The sequence below is a fragment of the Sphaeramia orbicularis genome, chromosome 8, assembly GCF_902148855.1.
Source record: "Sphaeramia orbicularis chromosome 8, fSphaOr1.1, whole genome shotgun sequence".
Taxonomy (NCBI): Eukaryota; Metazoa; Chordata; class Actinopteri; order Kurtiformes; family Apogonidae; genus Sphaeramia; species Sphaeramia orbicularis.
Genome location: NC_043964.1, coordinates 3,542,036 through 3,559,376, shown reverse-complemented (window position 1 = coordinate 3,559,376; position 17,341 = coordinate 3,542,036). Strand labels below are relative to the sequence as shown.

The window sequence follows — 17,341 nt, the reverse complement described above, 5'->3', positions numbered from 1 at the left end:
TGAAAACAACAAACATGTAAAACTAAATCAGTATTTTCTGATTCAACAACTGATGGTTAGAAACTTTCTTCACCTGGAACCGTCACATTAGGTGATAAAATGATAGAGTCTGATACTTGTGCAGATTTATGATGTCCTCTACAGAAAAGATTCCACCTGTCAGCATATAAGTCATGTTGATTTATGTATCTAAGACTTCATCGCAAAGCAAAATCAAATCCTATGTTCTTTAGAGGAAGAGCGACTTTGAGTTTTGATTGTTAGGGGAGTCTGGATGACATGTTTGTCAGGGTGAAGGAGCTTGTACTAATGTTCACCTGACCAAGTGATGTGTAGTTTCCGCATCAGATCTTGGTAGATTTTGATTTATTTGTTTCTTTTTTTTTGTAGCAAAATGCCTTGATGCTCACTCTTTGAAATATGTCATAGCACTGATTTGGATTGTTTTCCAGTTAAAACCAGCTTATGTAATTTTAGCTTGGTGCTGGTGGCATCTTTATTTCACAGACATTTCAACACGAGACATATTGTTGGCAGGAATCCATTTATTCAAACCTACCTTCTGGTGGAGCAATGTTAACAGCTTTATTCATTAAATCATTAATATGGATTCACTGGTTTGTATCTTAAAATAGCATTTAAGATAATAGGTAATATATTCTATATAAATAAAAAATGTGGACCATCTCAACTACACAGTTGTACACATATAATTAGAACATTTTATCACCTTGAAGCTGATTGACAGGGATTTTATGGACAGACTAATACCAGACAACTCTTACTTTATAAATAGTTTGAGGCCAGGGTTTGCATAAAGCAGTTAGTAAAATACAATATAATCAGCTGAGGAAAAACACACAGTATAGATTCTATATTGAGCAGTTAAGAGTAGAAACTCATTGCCACTAAAATGAAGTTAGAAAACATATAACTTATATGTACAAAAACAAAATCTGTACAAGACAATCATTATTTCAGACATACCATACCTGAATTCCTCATTAAAATTGGCTTATTATTAAAGCTCATTGCTTAACCCTCAGTTACAGTTGTAATAAATAGTCCCTCTGAAATTAAATTTTACATCTTTAAACCATCAATCCATTGTTTTGAGTGATTCACTAATTACCAGAGTATGCAAATTATGACTAAACTTGGCAACCCCAACAAATGCTATAAATGTTTAGCCTGTGGAATGTCATTTCAACATTCAACAGCTAAAAGGGACATACAGTATACTGCAGATACCTGTGATTAAAATCGTCTTATTCAAAACAACATTCCAGATATCCACTATGACAGTCTTCAAAGGAAAAGAGCTCTTAGTCTTGCTGTTTATGTATATTGGGTTTTCTGTTATGGAAATTCACAGTTACGTTTCTCCTGAACAAACATTCTGGATATCTGCAAAAACAGAATTCTTACTGAGAAGAACTCCCACTGCAGATATCTACAATATCATTCTTTCTTTTATCTATTTTAATATCAGATATCCAAAATGAGAAAAAATGCATTCCATATGTATAAAGTCACATCTACATTTGTGATGATGAATAATTCAAACATAAAACAGTTACATATTAGTAGCAATGCAGACGCAGATTTAGACAAATGTGGATGTTTATGAAAAACTGCATGATGAATGACATTCACAAGTGCCGTTGATTAATTTCACTCGGACCGGAGGAGTGTGGCTCAATTGAGCGTGTAAGCTCCTCGCCCTAGGCTTGTCAGTATCTACCCTGTTGTGTACAACGTTACTCTTACTGCTGTTCGTGTGAGTAACATTGCGACACGCACTCCCGATGCCAAACAGAGGCCGCTGTACGAGGAGCGAGCCTTACCTCCACTCTCCATCAACACAGTAAACCTAGATTAAACCCCGCCTCCGCATAGCCTTAACCAATCACAGAGCGTATAACCTCTACTACCCAGTTTGAGTTCCAAAACTGACCTTGACCTCAGCCAATCACACGTCTTGTGGGCGTATACTGTTGCAGTTCGGTTGCACTGAACGTCGCTTATCAACTTTTGCTACCAGGAAAGCCTTCTGTAAAGCTAATTAGCGCTGTATATAATATTTAACACTACATCTTTCGACAGTTTGTCTTCTTCTGTGGCGCATTTCGCTTTTTGTCATTCAAACTGACATTTGCAATCGTGAGAAAGCCGTCAAATTCCAGAGGTGAGGAGGAGACTCCATTTTCCTAGGCTGCTGGCCGGGCTAGCCAGCAAGACGGCGGAAAGCTAGCTGGTTGTGTAGCTAGGCTAACCCTCTGTCCAGGACGAAAGAGAGCCAGTGCAAGCGACGAGCTTGCGATCAACTGTCTATCTGACGATACTTTCGTTGACTACAAAAGACTCCCAGGTATGCTTTCGAACCACTATGGAAAAGTGAGGTAGCGCATTGTTTCATATATCGCCGCTCAGTACCTGGTTTTCTCATCGGGTCTACTGCAGTCATACACCGTTAGCTAGCTGCAAAACGCTAAGTGATGCCTTCATGTTAGCTGCTTTACTTCTCAGCTGTTATTCTGTCGTATTTTCTGACATGCTGAGCTCTGCATATTAATGCATAGTGACTTATGCAACATATTGCGGGGCTTGGCACATATTGTGTACGTAAAATGCAGATGTAGATCGAATTTGAAAGACGGGGCTGTGGGCCAACTTCAGCGAGTACGCAAGCAACTGTTACGCTAATGTTATGACTTTTGCAGATGGATGGATGCGCTCGATTGCAAAACGCAGAAGTGACTGTGATTTGTCGTTGTCACGGTATTTTATTGACTTGTGTGATTACAGCATGCTGATGGTGGGAGGCAATGGACGGATGCACTAGAATGAGTGTGAAGGAGCTGTGTGAGACCGATGACCTGGCCACCAGTTTGGTGCTGGACCCTTTACTGGGTTTCAGCACCCACAAAATGAACATCAGGTAAACTTTCATACTCCTCTGACTGTGTGTTTTTTTTATGTGGAGCGTGTAGGAGTGTGTTGTGACACCAAAGTCTGTCCTTACAAACACAAGTTAAACATTTATTTATGATAGTAAAGCACTGTTTTACCGTTAACTGTATTTACTGTTAAGTCTTAGGTGTTTGTTGCAGTGGGCATGTGGTATTTCACAGTAAGTCTATAAAAGCAGAGAAGGACCAAAAAGCTGTGTGAATTAGAATTATTTTGTAATGTTACTAAAATACAGGTTTAAAGGATAGATAAGCAGAGCACTATTGTTTACACCTGGATTGTGTATTTTAATTCCTTCTTGTTTCAAAACAACATTTGGCGTATATGTGATAACTATTAAAACAGTCTAACTACTTACACATTGGTTTTCCTCATGCTGTGATAAATGCACATTGCCTACAGTGCACGGCAGTTGCTGGAGGCAAGACCATTTTCATGCAGCTGGACAATTTTATAGTGAAAATTACTGCTGTATATAGTGTGAATTTATCAATCCATGTATTTATTTGTTTATTTGGAAGTTAAAGTATACAGTATATACAAGGTAATTAAACGTGTGAAAATGGGTATTATTTTTCTGTGAGCTCTTTGTCCAAGCATACTTAAACTATTTTTATTGGTAAAAACAGACTCTGTTTAGGCTTTTCCATATGTCTGTTCTAGTTATTCCTAATGCAATCTGTCCATTGTAGTCCGCCACCAGAGATCCGGCGTTGGGGTAATCTCAAGGAGACCCTGTTGCGCTTTCAGCGTACACATGACTTCAGTGCCACGTACGAGGCACTGACGGTGGGTGAACTGGCTGGTGACTACTTTAATGCTTTGGGAAGCCATCGACAGGAGTTGCTGAGACAACATGTAGGTTGATATTTTGGAATGCGTAGTACTTCTATTGACAATGATGCCACAAAGAACTCTTTACTGTATGGCAGGAAAACTACATAAATAAAAAAACAGTTTCATTTTGTGTGGTTTGTCAGCTACAATCTAATCCATCTTCCATATCTATAGGTGTATCGCTACCTCAGTGCCTTTCTGTTGGATAGCGGTGTCAAGATTGAATCATGCGACAGATACTCTTCAGAAACCAATGGAGCAAAGATAACCTCAACAAGACATTGGTAATCACTCATGTCTTTACTATTGTATTGTTCAATGCAGCCTTTAAGCTTGTACGTTCTTTTTATTTTAATTGTGACTCTTGACTTGTTGCTCCACAGGTTTGTAGGAGAGCGGGTGGAGGTCCTGCTGGGCTGCATAGCAGAGCTGAGCCCTGCTGACAGTGCCGTGCTGAGAGCAGGAGTCAATGACTTCAGTGTGATGTATTCCACACGAAAGCGCTGTGCACAACTGTGGCTTGGGCCTGCAGCTTTCATTAACCATGGTGAGTTTATTTACATGAGTCATTTGTTCCCTGTGTAAGTGTGCTTGCACATGCCCTGTTTAAAAGCGTTATAGTGGATCATAGCAGATAGGAGTACCTGCTGCTGAGTTTGATTCCCAGAGGGTTTTAACCTGTTAGGATCAAATTCTTAAAGACACAGTTTGCTATCAGAATGTCTGCAAAGATTGTCCAAAGTAGCAATTTACTTCTCATGGTTGCAAACCACAGATATTCTAAGGAATACTAAATGTTTACATAAAATGTTTAACTATAGAGTCCTACTGCCTGCTTTTCTAATTATTACCATTTCATGTACCTACAAAATATCAAGTCAAACATGTAAAGAGAAATGTATTTATAATCCATGTGCTCAAAATTATTGAGATGCACATTATTTGTCAGGTAAGCTCTATACTCTCATTAAGAAATATTAAAATTTGTTGATGTTAGCTCAAGTGCTTGGGGGAGAAGCAGCAGAAGATGAAATTCTCAATCAAATGTTCATTTCTTTCACTGTCAGTTGTCTTAAGTCTTTTATATCCTAAGTCTGTATGAGTATTTTGGCCATTATTGAATTTTTTTCTTTGTTTTTTCTTTGTGTAAGTCTTTGTGTAAAATCTTTGCAAATTAATACCTAAGTGTAACTTACACAATCATATAGCTATAATATTAACTCACAAACTCATACAGATTAGTTGAGACAATTCTATTTCAGAAAGAGCAAAAATGTTATGTAGGTCATTAGAAAAAAAAAAGACACAGTTTCACCAACCAAATTGTGTGCCACTGAGAAAATGTGTTGTTTAATGTGTCGTGGTAAATATATTTTGTAATCACAGCTGCCTTTGTGTCATAAACAACATACCACTCACAAATCAATAGCTGCCTGATGTATAATATCATTATTTCATTTCTAATTCCATTACTGTATCTGCGATTGAGGTCATTAAAGATAACATCAAGCAATTTGCTCAGACATTGGGCCGCTCCATCTTTTGAACTGAAATGTAATGTGCTCAAAAGGTCCAGCTTGAGCTTGAGTTAAGACACTCATTGGGCAGCTGACAAGATCTTTTAATATTGTTTGAGAGTTAATCAGCTTACCCTCTGAGCCATGGCAAAATGAACTGAGCATAGTCTAACTGATGAACCTTTTGTTTTGTTTTTTTTGCTGTTGCTGTGAATTGAATTAATAACATATGCTTTTCTGTTTGTCTTATACTGTGTCTCTGTTTGTCTGCAATCAAGACTGCAAACCAAACTGCAAGGTAATTACAGATATTTTTTGATCACATATATTAAAAGATAGTGTACAGCTTCATTATACGTTTGAGTTTTTGAATTTAAAGATTTATATTTTACAGATTTAAACTGAACATAATTTTTTCTCCATCTGTTTCCCAAATACTCAGTGGTGTTATCTCCCATGAGTAAACTAACCTTTGTCTTTGTCTCATGCTTTTTTTCTCCCCCTTTCTCTTTTCAACCCACCCAGTTTGTCCCTAGTGAAAAGAATGTTGCCTGTGTGGAAGTGATTCGACCCATCTCACCTGGGGAGGAGATCACGTGTTATTATGGCGCCAGCTTTTTTGGGGAAGGAAATGAAATGTGTGAATGCTGCACCTGTGAGAGGTGTGTCCGTCGTTAGAGCCGACATTTTCTTTGATGCAGCACAAAGCCAAAAATGTTCTTTATCAAATGCTAAAAACCTCTAACTTGCTCATTATTTTGAATTTTTTTTCTGGACTTTAGGAAAGGGGAGGGCCACTTCAAACACAGAGGAAAACAGCCTGACTGTGAGGAGACAAAAGACCCTGTGGGCCAAAAATATCGCCTGAGAGAAAGATACCTCCGTCAGCACAGAGAGAAGGGACACCTTTCTACACGGCCAATAATACCAGGAATACACTCAGGTATTTTTAAAGGTAACCTTTTAATGATTTTCTCCTCCAAAATGTTTTCCCACTCAATTTATGAAAATCACAGAAAGTTGGAGACAAAACAACCTAGCAGTAAATGTTGATTGTTAAATGTTACTGTTAAAATAAAAATAATAATAAATATTGACTGCTGGCTGATTAAACACGAGATCTCTGTTGATGGCTTGATTGCATCCCTTTCAGCACCACAGATGTTGTGCATCGCTAATGGGAATATTAGAGATAAAATACAATTATACAGCAGTAATTCCAATAGCAACAGCTTTTCATAAGCCTGCCAGTCTGTTCATCAATGCAGTGGTAAAGTACACTGTGAAATTAAGAGGCAGAAGGATAATTGATATAACCAGTTCATTAAAGTGTACTTTGCTCGAAATGGAGTTTCAGTGTGCAAACTGTGGCATATGAAAGTGAAGTCAAGGGCTTTAATCAAGTTGTGTGATATTCCTGTGTTAAGTTGTATGTTTATATCTACTTTTGAGATGCAAATGCTTGGTTCAGTTTTATTGACATAAAAAAAAAATCATGTTTTAAATAAGCTCCACTTAAAAACACTGCATCATTTTAGATCTGGAAAAAAGAAAAACAAAGAAGCAAAAACAATTCATATGATTCAGTCAGTTTTTACTGGTAATTAAATCATTTGTGCCACTCTTTGGAAACAAATGGGAATTTACAACAGACTGAGTGGTGTATAAAAACTATCCAATATTAAATAAAGGCAAATGAAACAAAACAGAGCACACATAAATGATAAGAAAAAGAATGAACCTCCTAGATGATTTGGTCACAGTTTTTCAATTTTTTTTATGTGTGGGTTTTTTTTACTGTCTACTGTACTTCGTACTGTGACCACAAGATAGCCTTTCGCAGTTATTGTATAATCACTTGATCCTAATTATTTGAGCTGACTGATCATTTTCATCAGTCAGTAAATTTTCTTCCTTTTTTTTTTCATAAGTTAGTTTTATATTACAATTCTGGTCATAGCTTTATACTACAATAGTGGCAAAGACTGAACATAAAAAGACAAAATTTTAATAGTGATATCATGTCATTAATATGGCAATGAATAGTGAACAAAAATTTCAACATTGTGACACCCTAACAACAATTTAGGGTTAGATGGTTTGTAAGAATTTTTATATTTACCGATGTGGAAACCAACAATCCATTTTCTTCAAGCCCCACGTGGTCTTTAGTCTCTAAGGACTCTAGGACCCTGCATTGTATACTCATATTTCATTTTGATGGAGAGTTGTTTAAAACAAACCAAACAATTAATGGGATAGGAATATTCCCCCCATTTTTAACATGCCATAGTGTTGCTGTTGTTTATTTTCCACAGTAGACATTATCAGTGGCTTCAGTTAAACAGAAAATCTGTTCAACCAGCTTGATGTATTTTACTGTCAGTTTTGTCTTTCTACACTCTGAACACAGAGCATTTGTCCCACACCTTTTCTCAATATCACAAGTACAAGCTTGGTTCATTCTGCCTCAGCATCTGCTCAGCAGTAAATTTATCACTTTATGGAGAAAAATAAGAAGGCAACTTCATGAATTTATCAGTTGAATTACATCGTGACTGTGGGTTTCCATCCTCAAATCTTAGCATGGGGTCTTGGCTCTGTCACACAGATTGCAGTCTATGAATAGCTGTTCTTTAAAACCAGTGTCATGAGTGTACATAATACAGTTTTTGTTTATTTTCTTATATTGAAGTAACTCAAGTTTTATTATGCATTGCATATGTTGAATAAACATACACTCAGCAGGGGAAATGCTTTTGTACAGAGCTACCTAAGTGAACGGTTTCTTTGTTGTTGTTTTCCATTCATAGCCATTCCCTCCAGGAATTCCTTTACCCAGCAGATGAGGAGAAATGCATTGAAGAACAGAAAACTGAATCAGACAAAGAGGTGGAGACGAGAAAAGCACAGACGATCAGGAAAGCGCCCATTGAAGTCCTCTGCAGTCAAACGGTGGCACACAGTTCCACTTTTGTCCCAAGTTCCACTGAAGGACCTGAGAATCAGAGTACGGCGCCACTCAGTGGATTTTTTACTTAATTGTAAGGATCCAAAGAGCAAAGAAAGGGCTTTGCTACTACAACTGGAGGAAGTAAAGCCAAGAGATAAGAGGCTGAGTGAACTGAATTCGACGGGTGCAGAAAATATCAGCTCTGATAAAGTGACTGGTGAAGTAAACTTGAAACCTTTTACTCTTAATTCCCCTGCACCAGTTCACCAGGAAAGCAGACCAACACTAAGTAGCACAGGCATTGACGAGAAGTCTGTCAAAGTGGTGGATGAGCAGGCCCCTCCTCTGAGGACCTCGGCAAGAACAAGGAGTAGGGTTCTCTCAGTGCTTACACACACAAAAGAGACTGATAACGGAGCTAACACTACAAATGTTTGTCACTCTACCGAGCTTGATAAAACCTGCAGTGCAATCAAACACGGAAATATGGAACAAACAATCATAGAAAGTCAAGGCAACAAGAACAGCAGCGAAGAATCTTCTAACACAGTAAAGAACCCAGCTACCAAGGAAAGTGAGCACAAGACCATCAGTACTCCACCTCTATCTGAAATGATCCCTCTGAGTGTCTCAGAGGGATCAAAGAAAGCTGGGGACAATCCACTATTGTCACTGAAGCAATACCTTACAGTCAACCTAACAAGATTATCAGTGCCACAAAATCTAAATGCAGAAATGTCATCTGACAACAGGAAAGTAGGAGTTGAGCTAAGAGGAAGGACCAGGCAGAGTCAGGGGCCTAAATCTGATAGTCTGACTGTACAGTCAGAAAAAAGGGCGTCCAGATCCCAGCAGAAACAGGGAGGAAACTCAGAGATTTGTTCAGCTGAAGGTAACAGAGGAGTCAGGGAAATGTTTTTCAAGGCCATTGATAAGGTAAATGTAAGGAAGCAACATTCAGGTGAAACTGTGGAAGATTTAACCTGCAGTGAGAAAAAGGGGGATGACAAGGTTATTGAAATACAGACAGTGTCAGAAGAAAAAGAGCAGCAGGCCACTGTTCAAGAAAAACCTGAAGGGGAGAAAGAAAAACCTGAAGGGGAGAAAGAAAAACCTGAAGGGCAGAAAGAAAAAAGAATTGCAGCCATTGGCGCAAAACAGCAAAGTAATAATGCCCAGGACAAACAGTCTGGATGTAAAATTCCTCCTGGCGAAAAAACTGAGGGACAAAATGGTATCCAATTTATTAAAAATAATGCGGTTGGTCGCAAAGAGGAATTTAAAGACCATCTTCCTCTGAGTCTTAGCAAACAACCAGAGAGTAGGCATGAAGATGATATTGTCATTAAGCAAGCAAAGGTTCTGTTATCAGATATTCTCAGAAAAGATAAATCCTTAGTAGATGAGAAATCTATTTTAGCCTACACAGAAATAAAGAACCACAGTGCTGCGGAAGAACATACTAAAACAAATGAAGGTAGTTACCGGTGTCCACCACAACGTGGGATCCTGAGGAGACGAAAGTTCAGGTCTAGAGCAACAAAAAAGAGAGCAGGAGTTAAACAAGGCCCCAAGGGACATGTGTGGAAGGAAGTTCTAGCTACTGTTAAAACAGAGTTAAGTGAAAACATCCCACAGCTTCAGTCACAACAGAGGCATGTCGACCAACCAGCAGCCTGCCCCAACACTCTACCTCATAGGCTGCCAGTTTCAGCAAAAGCTAATCTGCAGACTGATATAAATTCACAGCTGCATATACAGTCTAACATACCTCTGAAGAAACGTACATTTCGCAGCTCTGTGGAAGTGAATGCAGAGCAATGTTTGACTTCTGCTTTAGATCAAGCTTCTAAAGAAGACACTGAGTTAAAGTCAGTAGCAGCACTAAAGCAGGGCCTTCCACCAGGTTCAGGAGACAGTAGCATGATGAAAAAAGATGGTAGATGCAGATATAGGAGGACAGAACTCCAGAGGTTGACTTCTAAAAGAATCACAAAACCGAATACCTTTAGCAGAGTGCTACGCACCAGACCTCAGAGCGAACCTCAGCACAGCCATTTATTGAGAAGAGATCGAAAATGCAAATTAATCAAGCAAGATGAAGAAGACATCAGTGAGGCACAAGCAAGTGATAAGCTTACAGAGGACAAACATGTTAAAATTCAAGAGCACTGCAATAGAAAATCAACTCTAAATGAAATTGTAAAGGAAGATGAGGGAGGATTTGTACCACTCCCGCTAAGTTGTTTGGAGGACATAAAGCCTGGCCACAATTTTAAGATTCGTTTTAAGAGGCGGGCAGGTAAAATGTGGGAGATGGAAAATTCTGGATTGGAAAATATCACGTTAAAAAAAGAAAAGAGAGAAGACACAGGGACATGTGATCCTTTTAAAGCCATCATGGATTCTGTATCACTTTTAAATATGGAGATGGAAGCAGCTCGAGCTCATGTGCAAGCGAGTATGAAGTCTAAGAACAGATTGCATCGCATGAAAAAAAGAGGCGACAAAATGAATGAAAGGCCAGGTACAAATTTATCTACAGAAACAAAATTTGAGAAGGACGAAGACTTAAAAAATGTTAAGGACTTAACTGAACCTCCTGAAGCTAGCGATGATAAGATCGTTGATACAGGAGTTAAACAAATGCCAGAAAAAGTAGAGAATCTTAAAAATGAAAGTGAGACATTATCGGAGGTAGTGAAACAACCTAAAATGGAAGATTGCTTTGCAAAGAACTGCTGTGGGTTGGAATCAGGGCCTCAACACAAACTAGAGACTGAATTGGATGCAAATGGTCATCCATTACCAGTGCTTAAACTACGCAGAAGGACAGAGGATATTTGGGAGGTGGACGACAAGAACGAGGAACCCACACAAAATGAGCTGAAAGTAGAGTCCAAAGTCAAGACAGAAATGAAAGGCCACACAGCAGTGAAACAAAATAAGGGGCCGCTTGATTTTAGCAAGCCCAAAGAAGAGTGCCTGTCCCAGAAACCGAATAGCAGCTTGAAAGCTGAGCACCCATCACTCTCCCTGTCGCTTTCACCGCTGACTTTGTCTTCCCCTCTTAATGACAATAAAACTGAAGTTATATCCTCAGCTGTGGAGAGAATCAGCGAAAGGCCAGAGATGAACAGCGGAGGAAGGAAACAGAGGCACAAAATGGAGAGAACGCGCAAATGTGGGCCTGTAGAAACACCCACCACTTGTCTTAGTCACACTCTCCAACAAATTGACAACAGTCTCTCCAGGCTCTCTGAGGGCTTGTGTTCATCGCAGACTTTGGAAAAGCCAACAGCCTGTTCCAGTGCTTCTAATTCTGTCATCCAGCCCCCGTCCCAGTCTCCTCCATTCACAACAGCAGATAACATGCTTTCAGGTGAGCCCAGCTTCACAAACTGCTGTGATGACATTCTGGACTTTCAGTGTCTAAACTTCGAGGGGTACTACCAGCCACAGAATATACTTCCATCCTCTCCGTCAGATCTGTGTTCACTGGATCCACCTACAGATCCTTTCAGCAGTCCACTGTCTCATAGCCCTGCTGATACCTGGACCACTGAAACGCCATACCTTGGCCCTCCCAGTCCAGGAAATAACTTAATCAGCGAGGATTTGCAGTTTTTTCCAGGTCTAATTTCTTCCAAAAGTGACTCTGTTCCTCTGGAATGTGAACCAAGGGATAGCGCCAAAGACAGAATTCCGCCCAATTTTAATTTTGCGTCTCTCACTAACCCTGACTTGACTGGTAAAGATCGAGTTATTAGTAAAAACCCGGGAATGAAGTCCAGAGAAGACCCTAAACTTCAGCCCCCCTCTGTTGTTAACAAACCTCGACTTCTTTGTGCACCAGCATCTGCTCCATCTCAAAGTTCTGGTGCTTTGCCTCAGTCCTCCTTCAATGTCAAGCCGAGCTCCAGCCAATCAAAAGTGGTATCTAACCTTAAAACCCAGGGCCCTTTCCATCGCATGACCATTCCTAATAAATCACAGCCTTTTACAAGTAATCAGACAAACACAATTAGAGATGTGCATCAGAGTAGCCTGCCGAAAACCGTCCAGAATTCACCAATAACCAACAAATTTCTGTCTCCTCAAGTCTTCACTGTGAAAAATCCCAATCCACCTGACAATCCATTCAACTACCATGAAAAACAAAACACCTCCACAGTTATTCACAGGGTGCTTAAATTTCAGGGGGGAAATCAGAGTCAGGACTTGTACAGTGCACCTTCTAAAGATACTGGTAGCCCCAAAACACTCAGTGCAAAACCCGGTGTTGTTGAGAAGATCCAACAGAAACCAGTTATTACCACAGACAGTCATCACAAAGATAACAGTTCTGTTCAAGGGTTTTCCTCTGTAAAGGATGTGGGACATATTATCTCTTCCAGCAATCCCGCCAGGTCCAACTCACATTTTAACAAAGCCAACACTTCCCTCCCTCAATCCTTCAGTAAAAGTAAGATATCATCTGACAAAAATGAAACCGGCGAGACAACTATTCCATACAAAAACTTTTCAGCGCTACCAAGGCCCTTCTTCTTTCCGAGCAAAGAGAACTATACAGCAATGCAAGACAAGAGTATGAAACAGGAAAAACCCACTCCGTCGACCTCAGACAAGCACCAGCCATGTTACACTCAACAAGACCCGTTTGATTTCAGCTTTGGCTCGTCTCTTTCACCCATGTCACAGCACAACAGCCCCCAAGTGGTCACCAGTACTCCTCCTGCAACGCCAGCACCAGCAAACAAAAGTCAGTCCTCAGCCTCTTTCCCGTACGGTTACCAAGGTCCTCCCTATGTACTGAACTTCAGCGGTGATCACTCATTAACCCTAGGTCTCAGGGATGGGGCTGAGGGTTACCCAGGGTTAGGACCCACAAACTACACCTATCATTGCCTGATGGAACCTTCAGGCACCCAAGGGCGGCTGGTTCTGGAGCCCTGTGGACCTCAACTTTCAAACCAAGCAGCATTCTCCTTGGGTGGATTTTCAGGGCTCAAAGGCCAGGACGAACATTGCAGAAAGGACATGCAGCAACCATGCCAGCCTAGCGAGCATCATGCCGCAACACATTACGGACCTGTTACAACGTCTCATTCCGTGGGTTCAACAAAGCCCAAAAGGGTGAGATTAGTGGTGACTGATGGCACAGTAGACTTAGATCTGCAGTATTCAGATTGATTTTACAGACTACATTTGGATGCTGTTTTTACTCAAGGTGGATTAAGCAGCATCTGCCAAAACCTGTTTTGTAAACATTGTAATTCACAGTAGTACTTTATCAGTTATTAATGCCCTCTGATTGACTGATCTTTTTCTAAATAATAATATTGATGAACTGCTAATTTAGAAGTCACATGTACAGGGTTATATGTGTAGCGCGTGTATCAATGTGTTTTAACTACTGTATGATTATTTTCTTTTTTAATTTAAAGATCCGCTTCAATTTGCTCAGAATACCAAATTTAAAAAAGCGTACAAAAAACCAAGCATTGAACATATTTAACTAGAAATGACTTGCCCTGTAAATGTCAGAAGCCCTAATACTGTACTGTAACATAGCTGTATGAATTTTGTAGGGACAGAAGTCTTTGATTGCTGGTACTTGTATCGGTTGGTTTTAAAGGCAGCTTTGTGCCTCCATCTTTGATATGTTATTGTGACTTTTTGAAGCACCTGTTTAAACAGTCTACCCTTGTTTTTATACTCACAGTTCTCACTGTGTGTGTGGGTCTGAGTACATGCATGCATCGGGGAGGCTGGTCTCGAGGGACCAGAGTAAGGTATCGTGTTGTTGTACCTTATGGTGTGACTGTTGTTATGCCAGATATAAGTAAGATTGTTAGTCATTGTTGCATAAACGAAAGGCTTGTGCATGAACTGTGTACAGTAAAATAATTTTCAGACATGAAATGATATATATTGTAGGACAACTCTACTGGGCGAAGACAGCGTGATGAACTGCAGCTTCTCTCTTTAGTACTGATATGGATGAGTGAATGGGAGAAAATGCAATATGATTTTCTGGCCAGTTGTGCTTCATGTATTGAGAGATAGTACAACATGAGATCTTTGTAATGAGAGTACACCCAACTATTTAATAGAAACGTTTTATGTTACATCAGAAAAGTGACAATCTTTGACTGAGTAACCCACACCTGTTAGTTTTTTGGTCCTTTTTTCTAGAGATTAGCGGCTATTTCACAGATGGAACAGAAGGATAAGTTGTGCATCACCTACAAAATTACTCTGATATTTTAATGTTGCAGATGGAGTTACACATTTATACGTGTTTATATTGTAACCAGAGTTATTTGCTGTTGATTGTAGAAGTCACGTGAGCAGTCCCCTCATGACAGCCTTGCATTATTACCATGAAATTGTACTGTCTTGATATGGAAAGGCCAATTATTTATTTTAATATCCTCATTCTTGAAATGGTGCTTTAATGTAACTTATATTTCACATTGATTGTGCAAACTATTAGATGTTTTTTATTATTTAATGGGACAAAATACTGAACTGCATATTTACATCAAGTATTTAAGTTGAATTCTTTGACATTCAATCTTGTTCACATGTTCAGTTTTTAGAGGTAATACTTCTTTTTAAATTGGCAGTTAGTCTTACTGAAAAAGTCTGCTGTAGAAATGTACAAATGTAGCCTATATCATTAAAGACATTTAATTCTTTTTGTATTTTCTCTATCTTCTTTTTTTATCTTCCAAATTCTGACACTACAACCAAAAGTGGGTGTGTGAAAATTGTGCTCTGTGTGTTTTTCTTTGAGTAGTATTGAGTCATGTTAGAGTAAAAGCAACTTCTGGAATAGTTTTATATCCAAATTTCTTCATATCTTTCAGCCTTATATATTTGAGCAAACAGGCTACACATTTACCTCTTTAAACACGATATTTTTGATTTTGCGTGTGATTTAATGAAAATCAGCAGAGTGAAGACATCCCTTTGTTTTACATTTACAGTTATTCAGGACAATACTACTCAGATCACTTGATAATAAAAAATAATCCTTGCAAATAAAGTCAGTATTCTACATTTTAAACTTTACTTTTGTGATAAATTCATGTTTGCTTCCCTTTTGTAAATTCAGATTTTTCAACCATACAATGAAGTGCACAAAGAATATAATAACTGTCAGTTTGCTAAAGTTGTAAAGACTTACCTCTGCTCTGAGGCTTTCTTTAATTCAGCTACTTTATTCTGGTTTTGTTTCCATCAGGTTAATTTCAAAGCTTGGGGCAGCTCTTCACCCTCCTGGATCAGTGCTCAGCTTTACCTCCCCCCTCTCTACCTATGCTTTCATCCTATCCAACGTTCATGCAGTTTTTTCCTCCTTTCTTCTGTCCTCAACATCTTTTCCACCATTTGACCTACTTCTGCTTTTCTAGCTCTCAGTAGCAGCTGAGCGGTTAAGTCCGATGCCAAGTATAACAGTTTTCTCATAATGAGGATGGTAAGAGAGGGAGATAATCTCCTCCAATGAGGGAATGGGTGTCTTGGAAATTGTACAGTTAAAAGGAGGAGAGAAAATCCAAATGAACAGAAAATGACACTATTCTTCTGCTGCTACAATATTAGATTTACACAGCCATTCATTCAACATTGATTTCTGTTTTTAGCACAATGACAGCGTGTTTGGTCTCTTTTTAAAATGCATTACTTCACGCAGGTCTGCTTTATATATAAAATACGTGCATAGTGTATTTTCTTCCCATTTTCACTCCCCATTTCACTTCCCATTTTCCACTTTTTTCATAATTCATAAAGACACCTCACCCATTTCTTGTCTTACTCTTGTGTACATCACATTTCCATTAAACCTTAACTACATGTACATTTGTAGCCACATGACTCCATGTCCAGGAGTAAATCTGTTATGAGATATGAGCATTACATGGTAGGAGTAGGTCTGTAAAATGGCTGACTGTTTCATTGCTGTTGGATTTTGCATGAATGTGAGTTACTCTAACCGTGATCATCACCACCAGTAGTGGAGCAGTCTCATGGTGAACCACACAAACTCTGTATCCCTGACAAACAAGCTTAGCTAGAGGGAATGTGTAAAAAGCAAAGCTGCAAGACCAATGGAGGCTAGGCGACAGAGAGCAAATTCAGAGCAGAGAGCTTTAGGAAGGTGTAATAGCATTGCACATTATTTCCCAGGTGACGGAAAGTACAGCTATAAAGACCAGCTATTGGTTGAGGTGTCAGTGCAATAGTGTAAATTATGACTGGAACAAAACCCTGTGTATCTGACAGAGATGGCTGCGTAAATATGTCAGTTGCACAAACATATATATTACTCTGATCATTATTATGACGACACTGGTCAACAACAAATTTATTGTTTAAGTTTTTTGAGCTGATTTAGGATAATTTTGGTGTGCTGAATCCAGAAATCACATTAATTTTGCTCAATCAGGTCAACTTTCTGAACTTTGCTACATATTGACTTTTTAACATTTTTTCTTACATTTATGGGCATTTTCACATCATATGATACAAAATTCTTTCATATTTCTTGCAATAAACGAGTTCTGAAGATTTGACTTTTGCCAATTTATGATTAATGTTTTTTTTAATATTACAGGTGAATGAAATGGCTTCGACTGGAAGATCTTGCAAAAATATGCCTGACGTATTCTGTTACATCTGCGGTGAATACACCATTGTACCTAACAGGAATCAAGTCACAAGTTTCATAAAGTGTACTTACCAATCTTATTTTGCTATTAATTATTATATTTTGTGAGAAGATCAAATTTTTCCAAATCAAATTAGCAAAAAAAACCTGACCTGATTGAGAAAAACAGATGTCATTTTTGGATTTAGCGGTGCAAAATGGTTCTAATTCAGTTGAAAAAACCCAGACAACTTGCAAAAAACATTTTTTTGTAACCCAGTGCTATCTTTATCAAATCTGACCGTCTTCTATTAAGGTGACTCCCTCATTTCTTTGTACAAACTGCAGTCTTGTGTCATTTTGATGAAGTACAGCAATTCCTTTTAGCTTACTGCAACAACCTTT

At 38.9% G+C, this 17,341-nt stretch overlaps 1 protein-coding gene across 4 annotated transcripts; it reads left to right on the top strand.

Annotated features, from left to right (window-relative positions):
• The first annotated feature begins 1,973 nt into the window (after positions 1-1,973).
• Positions 1,974-14,984, top strand: kmt5c (lysine methyltransferase 5C). Of its 4 annotated transcripts, none has more exons than XM_030140631.1 (10): positions 1,974-2,371; positions 2,809-2,941; positions 3,666-3,831; positions 3,985-4,094; positions 4,194-4,357; positions 5,606-5,625; positions 5,853-5,989; positions 6,110-6,282; positions 8,141-9,343; positions 9,386-14,984. In XM_030140631.1, the coding sequence occupies exons 2-10, from the start codon at positions 2,829-2,831 to the stop codon at positions 13,471-13,473; spliced, it is 6,174 nt and encodes a 2,057-aa protein (XP_029996491.1). In that variant the 5' UTR covers positions 1,974-2,371; positions 2,809-2,828; the 3' UTR covers positions 13,474-14,984. The 4 variants fall into 4 exon arrangements, with proteins under 4 accessions (XP_029996491.1, XP_029996490.1, XP_029996489.1 ...); XM_030140630.1 differs by having other exon boundaries at positions 8,141-9,358; positions 9,401-14,984; XM_030140629.1 differs by having other exon boundaries at positions 6,110-6,270; positions 8,141-14,984.
• The last annotated feature ends 2,357 nt before the right edge of the window (positions 14,985-17,341 follow it).